This window comes from Xenopus laevis, chromosome 1S (assembly GCF_017654675.1).
Source record: "Xenopus laevis strain J_2021 chromosome 1S, Xenopus_laevis_v10.1, whole genome shotgun sequence".
In the NCBI taxonomy this organism is placed as follows: domain Eukaryota; kingdom Metazoa; phylum Chordata; class Amphibia; order Anura; family Pipidae; genus Xenopus; species Xenopus laevis.
This window is the reverse complement of record NC_054372.1, coordinates 142,530,023-142,547,341: the sequence shown is the minus strand read 5'-3', so window position 1 is coordinate 142,547,341 and position 17,319 is coordinate 142,530,023. Positions and strand designations below refer to the sequence as shown.

At 39.1% G+C, this 17,319-nt stretch overlaps 1 protein-coding gene across 4 annotated transcripts in view; it reads left to right on the top strand.

The window, feature by feature from the left end:
- Nucleotides 1-16,586, top strand: part of hic2.S (hypermethylated in cancer 2 S homeolog) — a 33,146-nt gene extending 16,560 nt beyond the window's left edge. For 3 of the 4 annotated variants that reach the window (XM_041580300.1, XM_018244112.2, XM_041580301.1), the window contains one exon: nucleotides 7,643-16,586. In XM_041580300.1, coding sequence (XP_041436234.1) covers nucleotides 7,671-9,305 — 1,635 coding nt within the window. In that variant the 5' untranslated portion in view covers nucleotides 7,643-7,670 and the 3' untranslated portion in view covers nucleotides 9,306-16,586. Of the gene's footprint in view, nucleotides 1-4,415; nucleotides 4,477-7,642 lie in introns of those variants that run through there. The other variant, XM_018244111.2, reaches the window with a different exon arrangement.
- The last annotated feature ends 733 nt before the right edge of the window (nucleotides 16,587-17,319 follow it).

Below are 17,319 nucleotides of genomic sequence, written 5' to 3'. Positions count from 1 at the left end.
TTTCTCCATGGTTTTAGATAAGCCTTAATTGCATAGAGATAACTCTTGCTTCCCTCTGTTGTATAAGCCATTTATGAAAGTATATTAAAGTAGACTATTCTATCTCAGAAATGTAATTTAATTTTAATTGTTCCTGAACTTTTTTTTTCTATTAATTGAATTTCATCCTTTTCTTTTCCTTCCAGTCATGCACCTTGGGATAATGGGGTGAAATACAGCAACTATTTAAATAATTAATACCATATTAAGGAGAATCTGGAGGCTGTTTGACTTACTATAGAAAGTCACAATCAAATCACTGGCTTTTTAGTCTAATTAACCATAATGCATTCACTTTCCGTTTTAATATCCCACTTCTAATATACTATTCATCTTGAATTTCTAGACTGTGAGTACTTATTAAACAAACTGTGCTATGATAAACATTCTGTAGGTAAACTTCTTCATACCCGGCATAGAAATACATGGCTAATTATTTCCCCTTTTTAATGTATTCTCTTCGTTACAACCGTGTACATTTGTCTATTAAAACACAGAGCATCTAATTCCATGTGTGCATGTTAAACCTCAGATACAGTTGCTTAAGAGCCACAGATGACCATCACTTTTTTTGCAGCCCATTGTTGTTTTTTTTATTTTTTTTGGATTACTACTTCTTTATGTGTTGGGTGCCTTACATACCTTGCTCCACTCTTTTTAGTAAATATTTATGTGCTAACACGTATAGCAGTACATGTAAGGCAGTATATGTTTCTAGAAAGCCCTAATATTTGTTAAACATTTTTCTTTAAATAATGGCGTATGGAACCATATCATGATAGTTTGTAGAAAAGAGGTTACTGCTTCAGTAGTAACAGTGAGTGAAGTTGCCTCACTAGAGTAGTTGCGACTGTTGGCACTCAGAAATAAATGTACAATCATTAATCAAATAAGGTTTCAGCTGTGGAAAACACCTATGCCAAATAGTGTTAGTGATTGTGCAAAAAATGAAAAAGTGACATAATTACGGTAGGGTATTTTGCATTTAAAAGTGACAGTTCTTAAGTTACTGTTTTCCAAACATCCTCCATGGTAACATTTCTACAGTCTTTCCTATGAACTGACCTTAGAAGCAGGCAGCAGTGCATTTTGGTCTGCTAGCAGCAGCCTTTTGCTTTTCGTTTTACATAGTAACATAGTAAGTTAGGTTGAAAAAACCACAGGTCCATCAAGTTTTTTTTTTTTTTTTTTTAAACCTGCCTAACTGCTAGTTGATCCAGAGGAAGGAGAAAATCCCATTGGAAGCTATTCCAATTTGCCTCAGAGGGGGAAAAAATTGCTTCCTGATGGCAATCGGACCAGTCCCTGGATCAACTTGTACTATGATCTATCTTCCATAACCCTGTATTCCCTCACTTGCTAAAAAGCCATCCAACCCCTTCTTAAAGCTATCTAATATATCAGGCTCTACGACTGATTCAGGGAGAGAATTCCACATCTTCACTGCTTTCACTGTAAAAAAAAACCCTTCCGAATATTTAGGTGGAACCTCTTTTCTTCTAATCGGAATGGGTGACCTTGCGTCAGCTGGAAAGACCTACTGGTAAATTAAGCATTAGAGAGATTATTATACGATCCCCTTATATATTTATCCATAGTTATCATATTACCCCTTAATCGCCTCTTCTCCAGTGTGACAACCCCAATTTGGCCAGTCTTTCCTCATAGCTAAGATTTTCCATACCTTTTACCAGCTTAGTTGCCCTTCTCTGTATCCTCTCTTATTCAATAATGCCCTGTTTGAGTGCTGGAGACCAAAACTGTACTATTCTAGATAGGGCGTGACCCGTAGTTGTGGGAGTGAGATCTGCCTGAACCTGACAGATCTGCGGGTTTCGTTCCGGCCCGCACATCAATACTTACCAGTGCGCTATACAGTGGAAGAATGACCCCCTCCTCCTGTGACTCTATGCCCCTTTTAATACAGCTCAAACCTTATTTGCCCTTAATGCTGCTGACTGGCATTGCTGGCAGAGCCAGGTTTATCTACAAGTACTCCAAGGTCCTTGCCTTGTGCTGTCCCATTAAGGGTACAAGTGGCTTGAATATTTTTACATCCCAGGTGCATGACTTTACATTTATCAACATTGAATCTCATTTGCCACTTAGCTGCCCAGATTGCCAGTTTGTTAAGATCCTGTTGCAAGTGCCACATCCTGGATGGAATTAATTGGGCTGGATAGTTTTGTGTCATCTGCAAACACGGATACATTACTTACAACACCCTCCCCTAAGTCATTAATGAACAAGTTAAATAAAAGTGGACCAAATACCGAGCCCTGAAGGACCCACTGAGAACCTTACTCCAAGTAGAGACTGTACCATTAACAACCACCCTCTGTTCCCGATCCTGTAGTCAGTTTCATATCCATGTGCAAACAACTTCATAAAGATCTAGAGGTTTAACTTTGTGTGCTTGTTTATAAGTGTGTGTATATCATATTTTTATCATTAGCGTTACAGTTCAGTTGTGCAAAACAGGTTTTCCCGGGGGTTTATATGTTGGAGTTCTGGGGTAAATTTTGTAGTTTGTATATCAAGGCTGACCACATGCACCCAATGAAGGAAGGAATGAGCTGCATTTTATTGTTTATTTAAATTATATATTATGGGGAGGTGGCGCTCTCCTTAAATGCCTGCTCTCCCAACCCCCGCTTAATGGTGTCTTGGGAAGAGATCATGCTAAACAAAGAGAAAAGCAGGTATGGTCTTTCTCCCCCCCCCAAAGATAATAAATTTTTTCTCACTTAGATAGTACTGACGCATGGACACTGCCTTGACAGGGCGCATCTGCTTATGCATACTTTGTACAAACATATATATATATGTATGTGTGTATGTGTATATATATATATATATATATATATATATATATATATATATATATATATATATATATATATATATATATATATATATATATATATATATATATATATATATATATATATATATATATATATATATATATATATATATATTATTGCATACATGTAAGGTGACGCCTTGCCTTGTCTTTACAAAATGATTGAATGAACTAATGCTTTGGCATTGCAAGACAGGTTCTGAATAGATATTCTTTACCTTTGCTGCACCTCTCCCATCTAACCTACCCACCCCCGTGTTCTTCGTATTTGCAGTTGCTCTGTTTAAAAGGCACACAGACCTGGCAAACAGATTTTCTGGGAAGGTTTTGAGCTGGTGCCTGGGGCTGGTCTGCATTCCAGAAAGCTTGAGATGCCTGCTGGGCAAGTTAGAGGGTGAGAGGTGGTGCTGGGGGGATGGGTTTGCAAATGCATAACCATGCGACTAGGTACCCACCTTGCCTCCATTTTATGTAAAGCTGGCCATAGATGTAAAGATTTTTAAAAGATCCGATCGTCATTATGAGACCACGATTATCTCGAAACGATCATAGGAATTGTCCATCAACTAAAAAGACCATTTGCCAGGAAAACAAAGGCTAGCTGCCTGCTTGTCCCTGCAAACATAGATTGTACTGGGACCGATAAAGATTTTTTAACCTGGGCGATTAATTTTCTGACAGATGTCGGCTGAAAAATCGTAAGATGTACGATCGTTCGAATCCCACTAACTGCACGATAATTTTGAAGGATTGGTCGGACTTCTCTAAAATCAGTCGTTCGGCAAGAAAAATCTTTGCGTCTATGGGGACCTTAAGAGATACAAGTCACTGCTTATGTGTGGAAAGTATTTTGGAATAGGCTGACTTGAAATGTAACACTTTTTCATAGCATTTCATGTGCTTTTTACAATTCATCCTGCCAGATGACATTTTGTTTAACATTCTCCGTTCTGAATTGTCCTGCAGTATTATATGTTGCTGTTTTTTCAAAGATTACGCAGGCACCGTGAGCATACCCTACAAATAAACAATCTTTGGTACAAAACAGTCTTTGGAGCAAAATATAGCTTTAAAATGGGCGCTTGTGTACCATGGAAAAGGCCATTTTAAATTGCTTTGAAGCATGATTTAGTATTTGAATTTAAAGGTGTGATATTTATAGTGCACAACAATACTAGCAGTTTAAGAGGCTGATTCTACATTTTGGGAGTTTAAAGCTGGCCATAGATGTTGAGATTTTTAAAAGATCAGATCCTGATCGTGAGACCACGATCTTCTCAGAACGATCGTACGATCGTACGAATTTACCATCAACTAAAAAGACCAATTTACCAGGAAAACAAAGGGGAGCTGCCTGCTTGGCCCTGCAAACATAGAGAGATTGCACTGGGACCGACAAAGATTTTTTGACCTGGCCGATCAATTTCCCAACAGATGTCGGCCGAAAAATCGTAAGATGTACGATCGTTGGAATACCACTAACCACGCGATAATTGGTCGGGCTTCCCTAAAATCGGTCGTTCGGCAAGAAGAATCGTCGCGTCTATGGGGAGCTTTACCTATATGTTCAGGTATCTGATAAGCATTTGTTTGGAAGGTAGCACATTTAAAACAGATATGATTATTGCCTAGCTTTCTTAACCCTTTATGAAGAGCAATGTAACAGACTAGAAGCCATGACCGCACCACACAGAAGTTGATTTGAACTAAGTAGTACATATTACACTGGCCATATTAGGGGAGTTCAGCTCATTTGGTGAGGATCCCTAAGTCGGGAGAAGACTGCATCTACCACCCGATGTGATCCTCTTCCAATAGGATTTTCCAGCATGATCCATAGCTGATCAGATATGAATAGAGAATGGCATCAAGGTTACCTACTTTTTTGACCCTCATTGAATGGTAGACCAATTTGGGCTGACCTATACTTTTGACTCTCTTGGCATGTGATTGGATCACATTGGGATCTATGTAGGCAGGAGAATCATGTCTGGAGAGGACTATGACAACGGGCCTTGTCCGATGATCTGACTCCGTCCGGAGTCGCAATAAATGTGGTGGGTCAGAGGCCCAAGTATGGCCAGTTTCAATAATGCCTTAATGTTTTGTTCTGAATGTGCATTATGTCAACTGTTACTTGTGCCTATTCCTATCAGTTAATAAGCACAAGAAACAGGTTTCACTTTTATAAAGATACATTTATGGTCTCGGCTTACAAGTTTGTGCTGGAACTTCTTTAAAGTATGTCTGTGAAGGTTCTCATTCATCCAGGACAGGTCATGGTATATCTATAGTAATAAGTTAAATCAACTGGACTTGCTGTATTTTTCTTTTTTTCTTGAAGACGTTTCTCAATTCAGAATAACCGGTACAAAAATATTTGTGACTATATACTCTGGATTCTTAATCCATTCAGCATCATCTGTTAAGTAAAACCAGCATGGGGTCAGAGACCTCATGGAGGTAAGGTGTTGCTTGTATTCACATGACTGGAGGGAGTTTTGCCGCAAAGGCGATGCCCATAGACTGTAATGGGTAAAGAAAATTGTCGCGTGACAATTATTTTTTACCATAGGTAGCATAGAGGGTCTTGTATCTGAGAGCTGGATGGGGCTATAAATACAACTTGCTTTAGGTGTTGTCATATTCTGTACAGAGTAGTACTATAAAACTGTACTTCCCTGTTCCCTGTACTAAGAAATGTTGCACAGGAAAATTTGAGGATATAGTACTATATGTATTTACTTTACAACATGTATAGGCCCCATGGGAGGTAGTTTGAGTCAGCTGGCTTGCAAGGCTATCAAATTAGTCAAAAATGTGTTCTGCTGGTGCCACCCATCAGTGTGAGCAGGGGTGTCTTTATTCTGGAAACAACAGGAGACTGTTTCTCTTAAGAGCTGCTTGTTCTGTTCCACAACTCTGACATTCCTATTTGTGGCCACATTGTATAAGATGTAACCCTTATTGTTCTGATAACCGAAATTATTTGCTAATAAACTGCCTTTATGACTGTGGCCCATTCCATTTTTATTTGAGTATTTATGCATTGGATTGCACTGCAGCACTCCTTTTATTGACTTAATATGGACATAGACGCACAGATATTATCGCTTTGTACGATATTCTGTACACGTATGGTGTGACGAGCCCTGGTCGGAAAATTTTTAGGCACCGCAAAACATCGTCCAGGCGTATCTGCTGAATTGTCAGATACAGTTATTATTCTGATGTTTCTACCTGTATATCTGATGATTCTGCTCTAAATGTCTATTTAAAAGGAACTTCCTGCGACACGAAAGATGATTATTGTTACATCTATGGCTATCTTTAGTGTGCATGTGATGTGAGAGAGCATCTAACCTTGTGGTGACAAAGTTTAAAAGGGAATAAAACGCAGGTAGCAATAAAACTGATATATTGTGGTACCACAAATCTCCCCCTTTCCCTGCCTAGTTATAGGATCAGTCCTCAGTCTCCTGCTGAGCCTGGCAGCCTGCATGTGCTTAAGCACACACATTTTGTAGTGTCTGTGTGGTCTCTCTTTTGTCCAGGGTTATTTATTTATTTTTTAAATTTTTTTCTCCTTTATTTTTTTTTTTCTTCCAGTTTTGCAAATGCCCGCCAGTGCCAGCTGCTGGTTGGGAGGGGGAGAGCCCCCTTCAGGTGTCGGCACAACTCTCACCCCCCTCATTCTTTAATTCCCTTTTTTTGAATAAGCTCCCTTCTTCATGTTTAAATAGATTTTCCTCACTGTAGAGTGGGTGAGAGTGAGGGGAGAGTAAAGGAGGGGTGGTCTTGCCCCTGTGCCCTATCAAAAAAAGAATACGGGCTGATCTTGAATACAGATATTTTAACAATAGAGCATATGGCAGGGCCTTCTTACTGGACTTTCCTAGCTGAAAGGTAGAAAATGGAGTCCTGTTCTGTGATGATACAAAAACAGGATAGACTTAGCACGTTGCTGGATAGGAAATAGGATCTGTAATATTTTGTCTTTTACTTTCGATATCCTGATGTATTGTGACTGGGGTGATGCAAATGTATCTGTTAATATAACAAAAAATGATTTCTTGTCCGAGTTCTCCTAGCGTTTGCTCTAGTTTTGCTGCCTGTTATGAACATCAGATTTTATTCACACCCCTTCTCCCCAAGTCCTGCTCTTTCCTAACTACACTGTGCCCCTTCCTCCCCTCTCCTTCTGCCCTGCAGGCAAGACTTTGCATATGGTTTAAATTGACTGAAAACTTTGTCATCTGAACTTTGCTTGACTCTAGATGGTTTTGTACGTTGTTCTAAGTGGCATTCCTCTCTAGTCTCTAGCCTCCCATTTTGTTTTAGAATACAGTATTTAATATGAATGCGTTCTTGTTAGTTATGTTCAGGTGGGTTAAAAAAACAATTAATATATACAGATCAGCTTTGTATATACAGATGTGGTAGGGGTCTGAGTACCTCCCAATTAATGCATTATACTTGTATAGAAAATGCTCACCTTAAAGTCAGCATGGACACAGACTTGTTTATGTGTGAAGGTGCATGTTAATAGGACCCTCTACACTTCCTGCGTTGATTAGCTTTTATATGCAATGTTTGTTTGTTTACACCATTTTGTACAGTTCTGCAGATTGTTTTTGATTTATAAATACTTAATATTAGTGCATTATTTAAACTACATTTAACTAGCTATACCTAATTTTCATAAAACTTATGGACAATTCTTTTATTCTTTTCTAGGTGGGGTACATCAAAGAAACCGGTGGAAATGGATCTGCCAAACCATGCCAAACAATTGCTGCTTCAGCTGAACCAGCAACGAGCCAAAGGTTTTCTCTGTGACGTCATCATCGTAGTGGAAAATGCCCTGTTCCGAGCCCATAAGAATATACTGGCTGCCAGCAGCATGTATTTTAAATCCCTTGTTCTGCATGATAACCTGATTAACCTGGATACAGATATGGTTAATCCAGCAGTCTTCAGGCAGATCTTGGACTTTATTTACACCGGTAAACTCTTAACGTCCGACCAGCCCGGAGAGCAGAACTTTAGTGCTCTTCTTACTGCAGCAAGCTACCTCCAATTGCATGACTTGGCGGCTCTTTGCCGAAAGAAACTGAAACGCACTGGGAAGCCATTTATTGGAAAACTTGGTGTTCCTAGTATAGGTCGGGTTGGGAGAAGTCATAGACTCTCTGCCCCTTTTGGCCACATGCGCTTTTCAGGATCTCCAGATGGCACCAAACTCTCCAATTCAAAGGATCTTTCCAAAGTCACAGGACCAGAAGATGAAGTCTTTGCTGCCTCCAAACAGGAAAACTGCCATACGTTAAATCGAGGAACAAGTAGCAACAGCAGCCTCAATAATAGCACCAATGGTAGTGACCAGGAACTTGGCCTTGATCTTTCTAAAAAAAGCCCATCCCATTCTGTGCAAGATGACGCTTTGCAAGCAGACAGCCGTGCAGGTTCTCCTCAGTCTGTCTCAGCATCTGTAGCCAACAGTGCCTCTTATGATGATTTGGATCTCAAAAAAAATAACTGTGAACCAATGGAGTTGGAGGCAGTGGAGGAGAACAACTCTGACATAGGGCCAAAGAAACTCCACCGCCATGCTTCACGTAAAAAAGAATGGACGAGGATCGAAGGGGACAAGTCAGCAGAAGATGGGGCAGAGACAATGACAAATGGTGTTATTGTCGGGCCATTGTCAAAAGAAGGGAAACTGGGTAAAATTTATGGTTCAGAGCAGAATTTCCAGTGCAAAGATGACATAGAAAATGGCAAGGACAACAGTGAAGAGAGTGGCCACAGTGAGAGTGAGTGCAGTGGACATCAGAATGCCAACTATGTTTATCGGCAGGAAGGCTTTGAGACTGTGCCATTTGGAGACAACCTATATGTATGCATCCCTTGTGGTAAAGGTTTTCCTAACTCAGAGCAGCTAAATGCACATGTTGAAACACACACCGAAGAGGAGCTGTATATCAAAGAGGAGAATTCCTATAGTAAAGAGGAAGCAGAAGACCTGTCTACTCCCAATGCCACTTTCTCTGAGCCACGCCCCTTTAAGTGCTCAGTATGTGAGAAAAGCTATAAGGATCCAGCGACTTTGCGACAGCATGAAAAAACTCATTGGCTGACCCGTCCCTTTCCCTGTAACATATGTGGCAAGATGTTCACACAGAGGGGTACTATGACCCGCCACATGAGGAGCCACCTTGGCCTAAAGCCCTTTGCTTGTGAAGAGTGCGGAATGCGCTTTACCAGGCAGTATCGATTGACCGAGCACATGCGTGTCCACTCAGGGGAAAAGCCCTATGAATGTCAGCTCTGCGGGGGGAAATTCACCCAGCAGCGCAATCTGATCAGTCATCTGCGTATGCACACTTCCCCAACATAAACCAAAGACTCCTGTGACATCCTAAGAATGTGCTTCTCTCATGCGTGCACACACAAACCAATTTACCTTCCTTATGACTTGCTGCTTTAAGGGTACTCTGTTTTCCAGTTTGGTCGTATGAAAGGTGGAGTGGTTTCACATCTCCCCAAAGCTTTAACTTTTAACAAACGACCATGGCATTTCATCTTATGGTACAGAAGAAGCCAATGATATGTGCTGCACCTTGGCTTCCATCCATGAAGCGCAAATGATTTTTGGCACGAAATCTTAATTACCCTCCAGTTTAGCCAATTAATTCGCTTGGCACCTACACATAACCTAAAAAAATCATCTACCTAAGAAATGCCTACACCATGCCAGAATGAGGCATGAAGAATTACTGTTAGCTCTTATTTGAAACTGGGAGCGCTCATACAGTACATTTTGTAGTTAGGCTTTTATTGGAGATTGGAGGGATGATTGGGCAGGCTGAATGCATTAGGCCTGTTGCATGTATAACGGTAAACTGCATTTTATCTCTTCCTTGCCCTGGCGTTTCCTACGTTAGTCCGGCCTTAAGAGGTGCTGGCCTCCTACTTTAATCCGTGAATGAAAACCAATAAACCTCACAAAATCCTTTTCCTGGTTACCACAGAGAGAATCTGGATTGGTGCATGCCAGTTTTTGTCTGATAAGGAAAAGACAAGTGCCTGGCGGGCATTTTCACTGGGGCTCTCTTGGTATCTAATGGCTGTGAATCTTTTGCATGCTCTTTTTGGTACGCCTCCTTATAACAACTGTTCACAATGTTAGCTAAAAATTTTCAGCCACAGTTGTACAAAACTGGTTGGCAGGGAGTTTGGTTTACCCCTCCCTTGTGTTTTACTTTCCACTCTCTAATCGGTACTTATTTCTGTGTGTTCTGAGTTAGAGGAGGTAAATATTATTGAATCTGTGAATTTTTCAACTGGAAGATTTCCCCCCCCCCCCCCCCCATTTTGATCTGGGTCCAGTTTCTTGTTTTTTTTTTTGTTTGTTTTTCCATTTTTCATTTCTCTCCAGGCTTTTCAAAAGCAGTGGTGCTTAGGAATCTCAACAAATGATCACTCTCTCTTTTAGAGGCTACTAATATATATATGTTCCCTTTTGAAGTCTTTCGTTTTGGGGTGTAACGGCATTAGAGCAGGTATATAATTACTACTCTTTTTGAAGAAAAATTGAAATCCATTTTTTTGCTGGCACCCAAAATCTAAGTGCTTAATTACTTCCCCCTAGAAGGTACTCTAGGGGGTGTGTGCACTTGTCAGCCTGGCTCAGAGAGAACTGTACAGTAGACTGGTGATTTTTGCTACCTCTTGAATTCTTGGTAAATGTAACTTTTTCAAGACTCTTTCAAATAGATCTTTTTTTAATCTTTTTTTTGTGTAAGTACTTGTATAAATCTTAAATTAAATTTCAAAGATAAAAAACAAGAAGTTGCTCTCTCCATCTCCAAACATTTGGCCATCACAGGTCCTTTTGCCCCTTTAAACTGCTGCACGCTGTATGTTTCTAAATGAGTAGATTTTACCAAATGTTTTACGACATGACAATGGAGTTGTGAGGAGAAGTAAGATAGCCCAAAGAGAATATGGTAGAACTTGTATTTAACCTGTCACCTGAAGCTGGATCCTAGGTTTTCTCTAATTAGATTTATTGGATAATTTAGAGAAGTAGCAGATCCACCCAATTTGTACTGTATGCCAGGTTAAATGTATATGCTATAGGCTCATGGCACATACCACAATCATAGCTACCACGTGCAATAACATTTTGTTGAGTCAAAGCATTGAGAGCTTAAGTGACAAGCAGGTTGGAGGGAATAAAACGAGTCAGAATTATGCTATAAAAATATAAAGTAAAAATGTGTTGCAACAATTAAGTAGCTTGTATGTAGTTTAATATTTTGCTTTACTGCTAACAGGGAATATGTTTACATTTAAGGGGGGATGGGCTGTTCCAAAAGCAATGGCATGTTTAGGTAATTTGATCACCTTTAGAGATGGGTCATTTCCTATTGGAGGTACTAACTAGGAAGTACCAAGAGCAGCTATGGATGCTTATAAGTTGAAAATGCATTTCTACCTCTTGGGGCAATAATTGCAGCACTTTCCATTGCCATAAACCTAATTTGGATTGCAGTGGTTTGCTATGATTTGTGTGCCATAGCCTTTAAACCCACTTAGTACTAAATCTCAATTGGGATCAACTCTTACCTATACCAGAGAGGAAGTGAATTAGTTAAGGGTATAGAAGAAGTTGGATTTGTTTACCGCAAAAGAGTAGGAAATGTTGGGTCTAGTGATTGTATTTTTATTTTTTAAATCCGAATTTAACCAAAGTACCCCAAAACCTATCTATAGGCAACAAAATCAAACAGGCATTCATATCATCCCAACCCATGCCTGTCGTGTATCTCACACCTCATTCTCCCTGCTCCCTTTATCCTGCTGGCATCATCTGTGCAGGACACATGTGGGTCATAGAGTAGAAAAACAAAAGTTTACATTTCATTTTATATACATAGATTTTTTATTTTTTTTTCTTGACCAAAAGTTAAATATCAAAGGAATAAATAGGTTGATTTTATTAGGTTTTTTTTTTTTTTTTTGCTGCCACGTCTGATATTAAAAAGGCAAATCCCACATAAGGGTTGATTATTCTTAAACATGTTCCAAATCTTGTAACCTGCAGTACATTACATGGCAAACCATGTCCACGATTTATATTTTCAGCACTTTAAATTCCTGCAGGAGATTTCTGTACTTTAAATACTAATCAGGGGCTGGAAAATGCTGTAATAGTATTAGATCTAAAAATCTGGTTAAATGCAATTCCTTAAAATACATTTATAGTGTGGTGTTTTTTTTTTTTTTTAAATCTCAGCCCACCCTTATTTATCCACACTCTTCTGTCACCAGATAAGGAACTGAGCATGCTTAATGCGTTATAATTTGAAAACTGGATCTGCAGATTCTCACTGCCTGATTTGCATCTTTAACTGTTTAGCCCCCAAAAGCTTTGCCATCAGACTTTGCTAAATCCATAATTTTTAAGGATAGTATGTTTCTATTCTAAGCTCAGAACAGAAAGTATAAACATATTTGTCACATCTGGCCAGTGTTTTGTGTATTGGGTCTGCTTGCAGAGTCCATAATATTACATGCTTTTTTTTTTTTTTTATACTGGTTATAATCAAGGCCACGAGACTGGCCATTGAAAAAGTTTATGGGAATTTTTATGGTTATTAACGTAGCTGTAAGATCATTGGTTATTCCATTGTTTTCAGATTTTTTTTTTTTTTTTGTCAAAATGTAGCCTGGCCGTCTTTCTCAGGAAACTTTTTAATCTTGTTTAACTTGAAACCTTTGCAGATGACATATTAGATTTTCTTTGGGGAGCAACACTGATTCAGTATAAGCCAGGATTTTCTTTTCCATAGTACTTCCCAAATAAACCAAAAAGTAATTTTATGATTTGCATGCAGTGAGCTTGGGTTACCTTACAGCAGCAGCATAGCCAATTGCACCCTTTTAACAAAGGAGAACTGCACATTTGCCTGTATACATTAAAACATGACCCCTCCTGTATACTATGCCTGTATACAACTTTTTTTTTTATATATATTTTTTTTTCTCGGCACTTAATATCGACACAAAGTCTGTGTATAGTTGAGTATTGTACAATTTTTTTTTTTTTTTTTAATATAAATCTCGCTGTATAGGATTGTGTTCTATAGAGTGTTTATAAAGGAAAATACATTTCCAAACTGTGACAACATGAATAATATTTCTCAAACTTCAGGGACTGGCTACCTCTGGGCACCAAACCTTCAGCCAGATTTCTATGACCATAGTATTGTATCAAACATTTTTTTTCTGTATTTTATGAGAAAAACAAAACACTAGTTTCATAATAAAAACTAAAAAAAAAAAGTCTTGGGACCTGGGTGTAGGGTTCAAGGAATGTAGGATGGTATTCTGTAGACGTGGATCCTGCTGTAAAAGGAGAAACGAACCAATTTCTAAGTGTAAAAGGACAGGCAGTAAGCCGCTTGTTCCTGAATTTTTGTTTTCGGAATAACAGGAAAAAAATAAACCTTTTTTTAAGAAATGTAAAAACTATGTATTATAAACCAGAAGAAGGAAAAAGAAAAGAAAAAAAAAAAAAAGAAGCTTATACCCAAATCCATAAACTATTTTTTAAACCAAAGCACATTTTGAAGAAACCAAGTGGGCTCAGAAAATAACTAATGGACTATTTATATTTATCACATTGTTTACATAAATCTTTGCAGTTTCAGACCTCAGCATCAGACCAGTCAAAATCAATGTGCCATTTTCCAGGGTCTCAAATGATATTCTACTTCATTCTTGTGTTTATGGTTACCCTTTATTTTTTCATGGCTTGGATCAGTGAGTGATGGGTAAATGACATTACCAGAAAGTGGAATATTTTTGTCCAGGGCACTGAAAACTTGTATTTTTTGGGGGGGGGGGGGGGGGGGGTTGTGGGTGGATTTTTTTTTTTTTTTTTAATTCAGTGCTTTGGCTTTAGTTAGAATTGGGGAAAATGTGATACCCCAGCTATTTGCAGTTCATTAAAAGGCGTTACCAAAGCAATTTTGTAGTAAATGTGTAAGCAAAGTTGTGTGAATAATCATGGCATGGCTGCGCGAACGGCAAACGACATTCTGTCCAAACATTATAGATGTAACTTCTTGTGTGTTGTCTGTCTGCATTTTTCCTTGTCTTAGTAAGTAAAGGCTTTCACTTTTCAGTCAGCAGCGATGTTCTATTGAAGATGCAGTTTTGCCAGCAAAGGGGGTTAAGAAAGGATCCTGTAACATTAATCATGAGGGGAGTTGGCTATAAAACCTGGCCTAGAGGGTTGGCTGGTACTCGTGGATCCTTAAGGCTTGCACACACCTGTTTTCCAAGTGATATTTTACTCAGAAACTGGCTGGACCCTTTGACTTCCATTGAAGTCAGAGAATATATTTGTGAGCATTTCTGCATGCAATCTCAAAATATGCTGCCACATTGGCACCACTGTGCTAGTAAACACTCATGCACTAAGCTCCGATAAACTTGTGTTGAAACAGTTGTGTGTGAGGCATAAAAAAAATTGGGCCTGATTTACTAACATAGGTAATAAAATGCTATAGTCACCCGCAGCCCCCAATGAGCTTCCTCGTGAGGCAACTTTGGGCGATTAGCTCAGGCGTTTTTTTCATTTTAGCTGGCGCAGAGCGAGGGAAGGTGTATGGGGAAATTGGTCGCTGCAAAGACGAGGCGATTAGTCATCAGGCGACCAAATCTCCCCAAAACGCCCAGTGCGGCCTTACCCTAAACGTGCCTCTATCATTAAAAAACATGCATTGTAACACTTTTCCATCTCATTGTAAAGAGGGCTCTGCTATTATGGATAACCCTCCATTTGCAGTTGTTATAGTTAGGATTCCAGAATGAATCAGTGTAGCTACATAAGATCATCTGAGGAAAGGTTAAAAATACCCAGAATTTGGGTGAAATGGTGTCTGTCCTGTGTTAGTGACGTGTTTTGTCTGACCCCTGGAAAATATGCCATTCATTTTGCCTGGTCTTCAAAAAACTAAACAAAAGATGGTGCAGATTTTTGCAGTGTTCTTAGTGTTTCACTTTGTATGTACAGTTCTGAATGTATTTATTTCATGACACACCTGTGTGCTGGTGGTTGGATGGTGAGTTTAAATGACTTAAAAGCTTAACACCTCTTCTGCATGAAGGTCTCCGCAATACCTCTTTCTTGCAGTGAAAGGATTAGGCTTAAAAGTGGGATGCACACAGGGTTAAAAAATTCTTTCTCATCACCGGGCCTGCACGTACACAGCAAGGTTCCCGTGAATGTTTAAGAGTTTCATGCAACATGATTTCATTTTCAAAAGGAAAAAAAAGAAACAAACAAAAACCGGAGTATCCTCAGAGACTTTCAATAGCCATAAATCCACAACCAGGACATTCTGTTGCTCTTCTGTTTCATACTGGAGATCTTCTGCAATTCTTGTGTTATTGTATTTAATGTTACATTGTCATTGACTTCATTTGATATAAATATATGTGTGTTTTTTTTCCTACAAGATGTCACCCTCTTTCCCCCTCCATATGGCCCCCCTGTTCTGCACATGCAGGATGTTGTAATTGTTTCCTCAGCATTTGGCAAGCGGAAGGTCGGACTGGAGAAAGTGAGCAGTGAGGGATACAGTTTTACAATGGATGGACAGAGCTAGAACTACTTCTCTCTATTTCTTACACTATGCCTAACTAAGTGGTCACAGCGTTGTTATGACATACTAGTAGGACATTACCTGTAGTCTTAACCAACCACATGAAAGCATACAATGCCCCCCATAATATGCTCATACTGGTAGCCAGGCTTTGTATCTAATTATCTACAAAGATTCTTTAATCTTGCACAGGGTCATTTCTTAGTCTGCAAAAAGTGAAGTTTAGGCTGTGCACAAAACTGGTTCCCTTAAAAAAAATAATAATAAATAAATAAAGATCCCTTGTAGACAATGGTAACGGAGTTGGAGGCTCCTTTATACTATGAAGGGCTCCAGCATAAAGCATGACTGGTATGTGTACGTGATTCTTGGAAAGAAAAGGAGGGTTACACCTGTCTGGCTTCCAGGAATCTTGCCAAGGAGGCACATGTAACATTTCCCACTGTTTACAGATAATGAATTACTCCCCCAGAGTGGAGTGTGTTTAATAAAGGCATTTTAAATAGTATTAATTATCTATAAATAAAATAGCAAATGAGCTTAAGCCTGTAGTATGAGGTTGCTTCACAACTGGCCAAGTACCAGAATTTATTGTATTGTACTACTCTTAATTGGTCTAGATTATTTATATTGGTTTGTGGTCGTGGGGATACGGCATACTTTTGAGTTGTACTTCTTCCTCTCTCCATCTTTGATTTAATATATGGGTTAAGATTAGGGGTTGGCATATCTCAGGATTACAGCAAACTGGAAACTTGTCTGTTGGCCTCTTTGATACTTCTATCCCAGTCCCACCCTCTTGCTTTGTGGTGCTGTAGAGATCTCCTCATGGACTTTATATTCAGGTCAGGCTGCTCTTTTGAGCAGATTAAGTGTCATATTAAAGAAGAAACAGACGATTCTGGCGATCTGAACATTCGAGAAACTTTCAGTCTTAATGTACAGTGATGAAAAACTGTTATTTTATGATCTTTTCATTAAAAAGCTTGATCGAAAAACCTTATTGTATTTATTGCGAGATCCCCGCTGTTCCATTAATCAGCCACTTTAATCTTCCTTGCTTGAATTTCTAGTTCAAACTGCAAAAGGGGGAATGGCTATCCTACAGTTACTTGATATAGGCGATCAGCCAGGGCTCTACAGATTGAGGTGGCTTTCCAAGGGATATTTATCTGGCCTATCTTAGCAGTGGCTCAGTAGCTACAGTATATAAATTGGTTTATGCATTCTGTATTTTTGACTAGATTTGGGCACATATAATGCCTGTTAAGTCAGGTGAGATTTGGGCAAATGGCGACGCCCACCTATCTGCAAGTATCCGCCTTAGGAGAGTGTTTACCTTGGTTTATATGGGAAGCAGTGACAGGTGATTAAAGGCAATTTTGAGTTCTGCTGTTCTCCAAGTACCTTTCTGCAGTCTGAACACCATGACTGGCATTAGTTTGTTAGGAGAGTTCTAAAGAATGACTTGCTGCACACTTCAGACTGCCATAATAACACGCACATAGTATGTTAAGTATTGCAAGCATTGACATGCTATGGGCAGTAATTACTCTGAAGTCTAGGTTTGAGGCAGCAACTAGTTTACAAAGGACAGTACTATCTAATAATGATTTGAGTGTTTCTATAGAATAATCGGTCATATTTACAGAGGGAGCAGAGTAGTCCTAAAATATGTTCAGTTTCAATATCTATTTAAAACAGAGGTGATCTTTTTGGCATTGTGGTGAC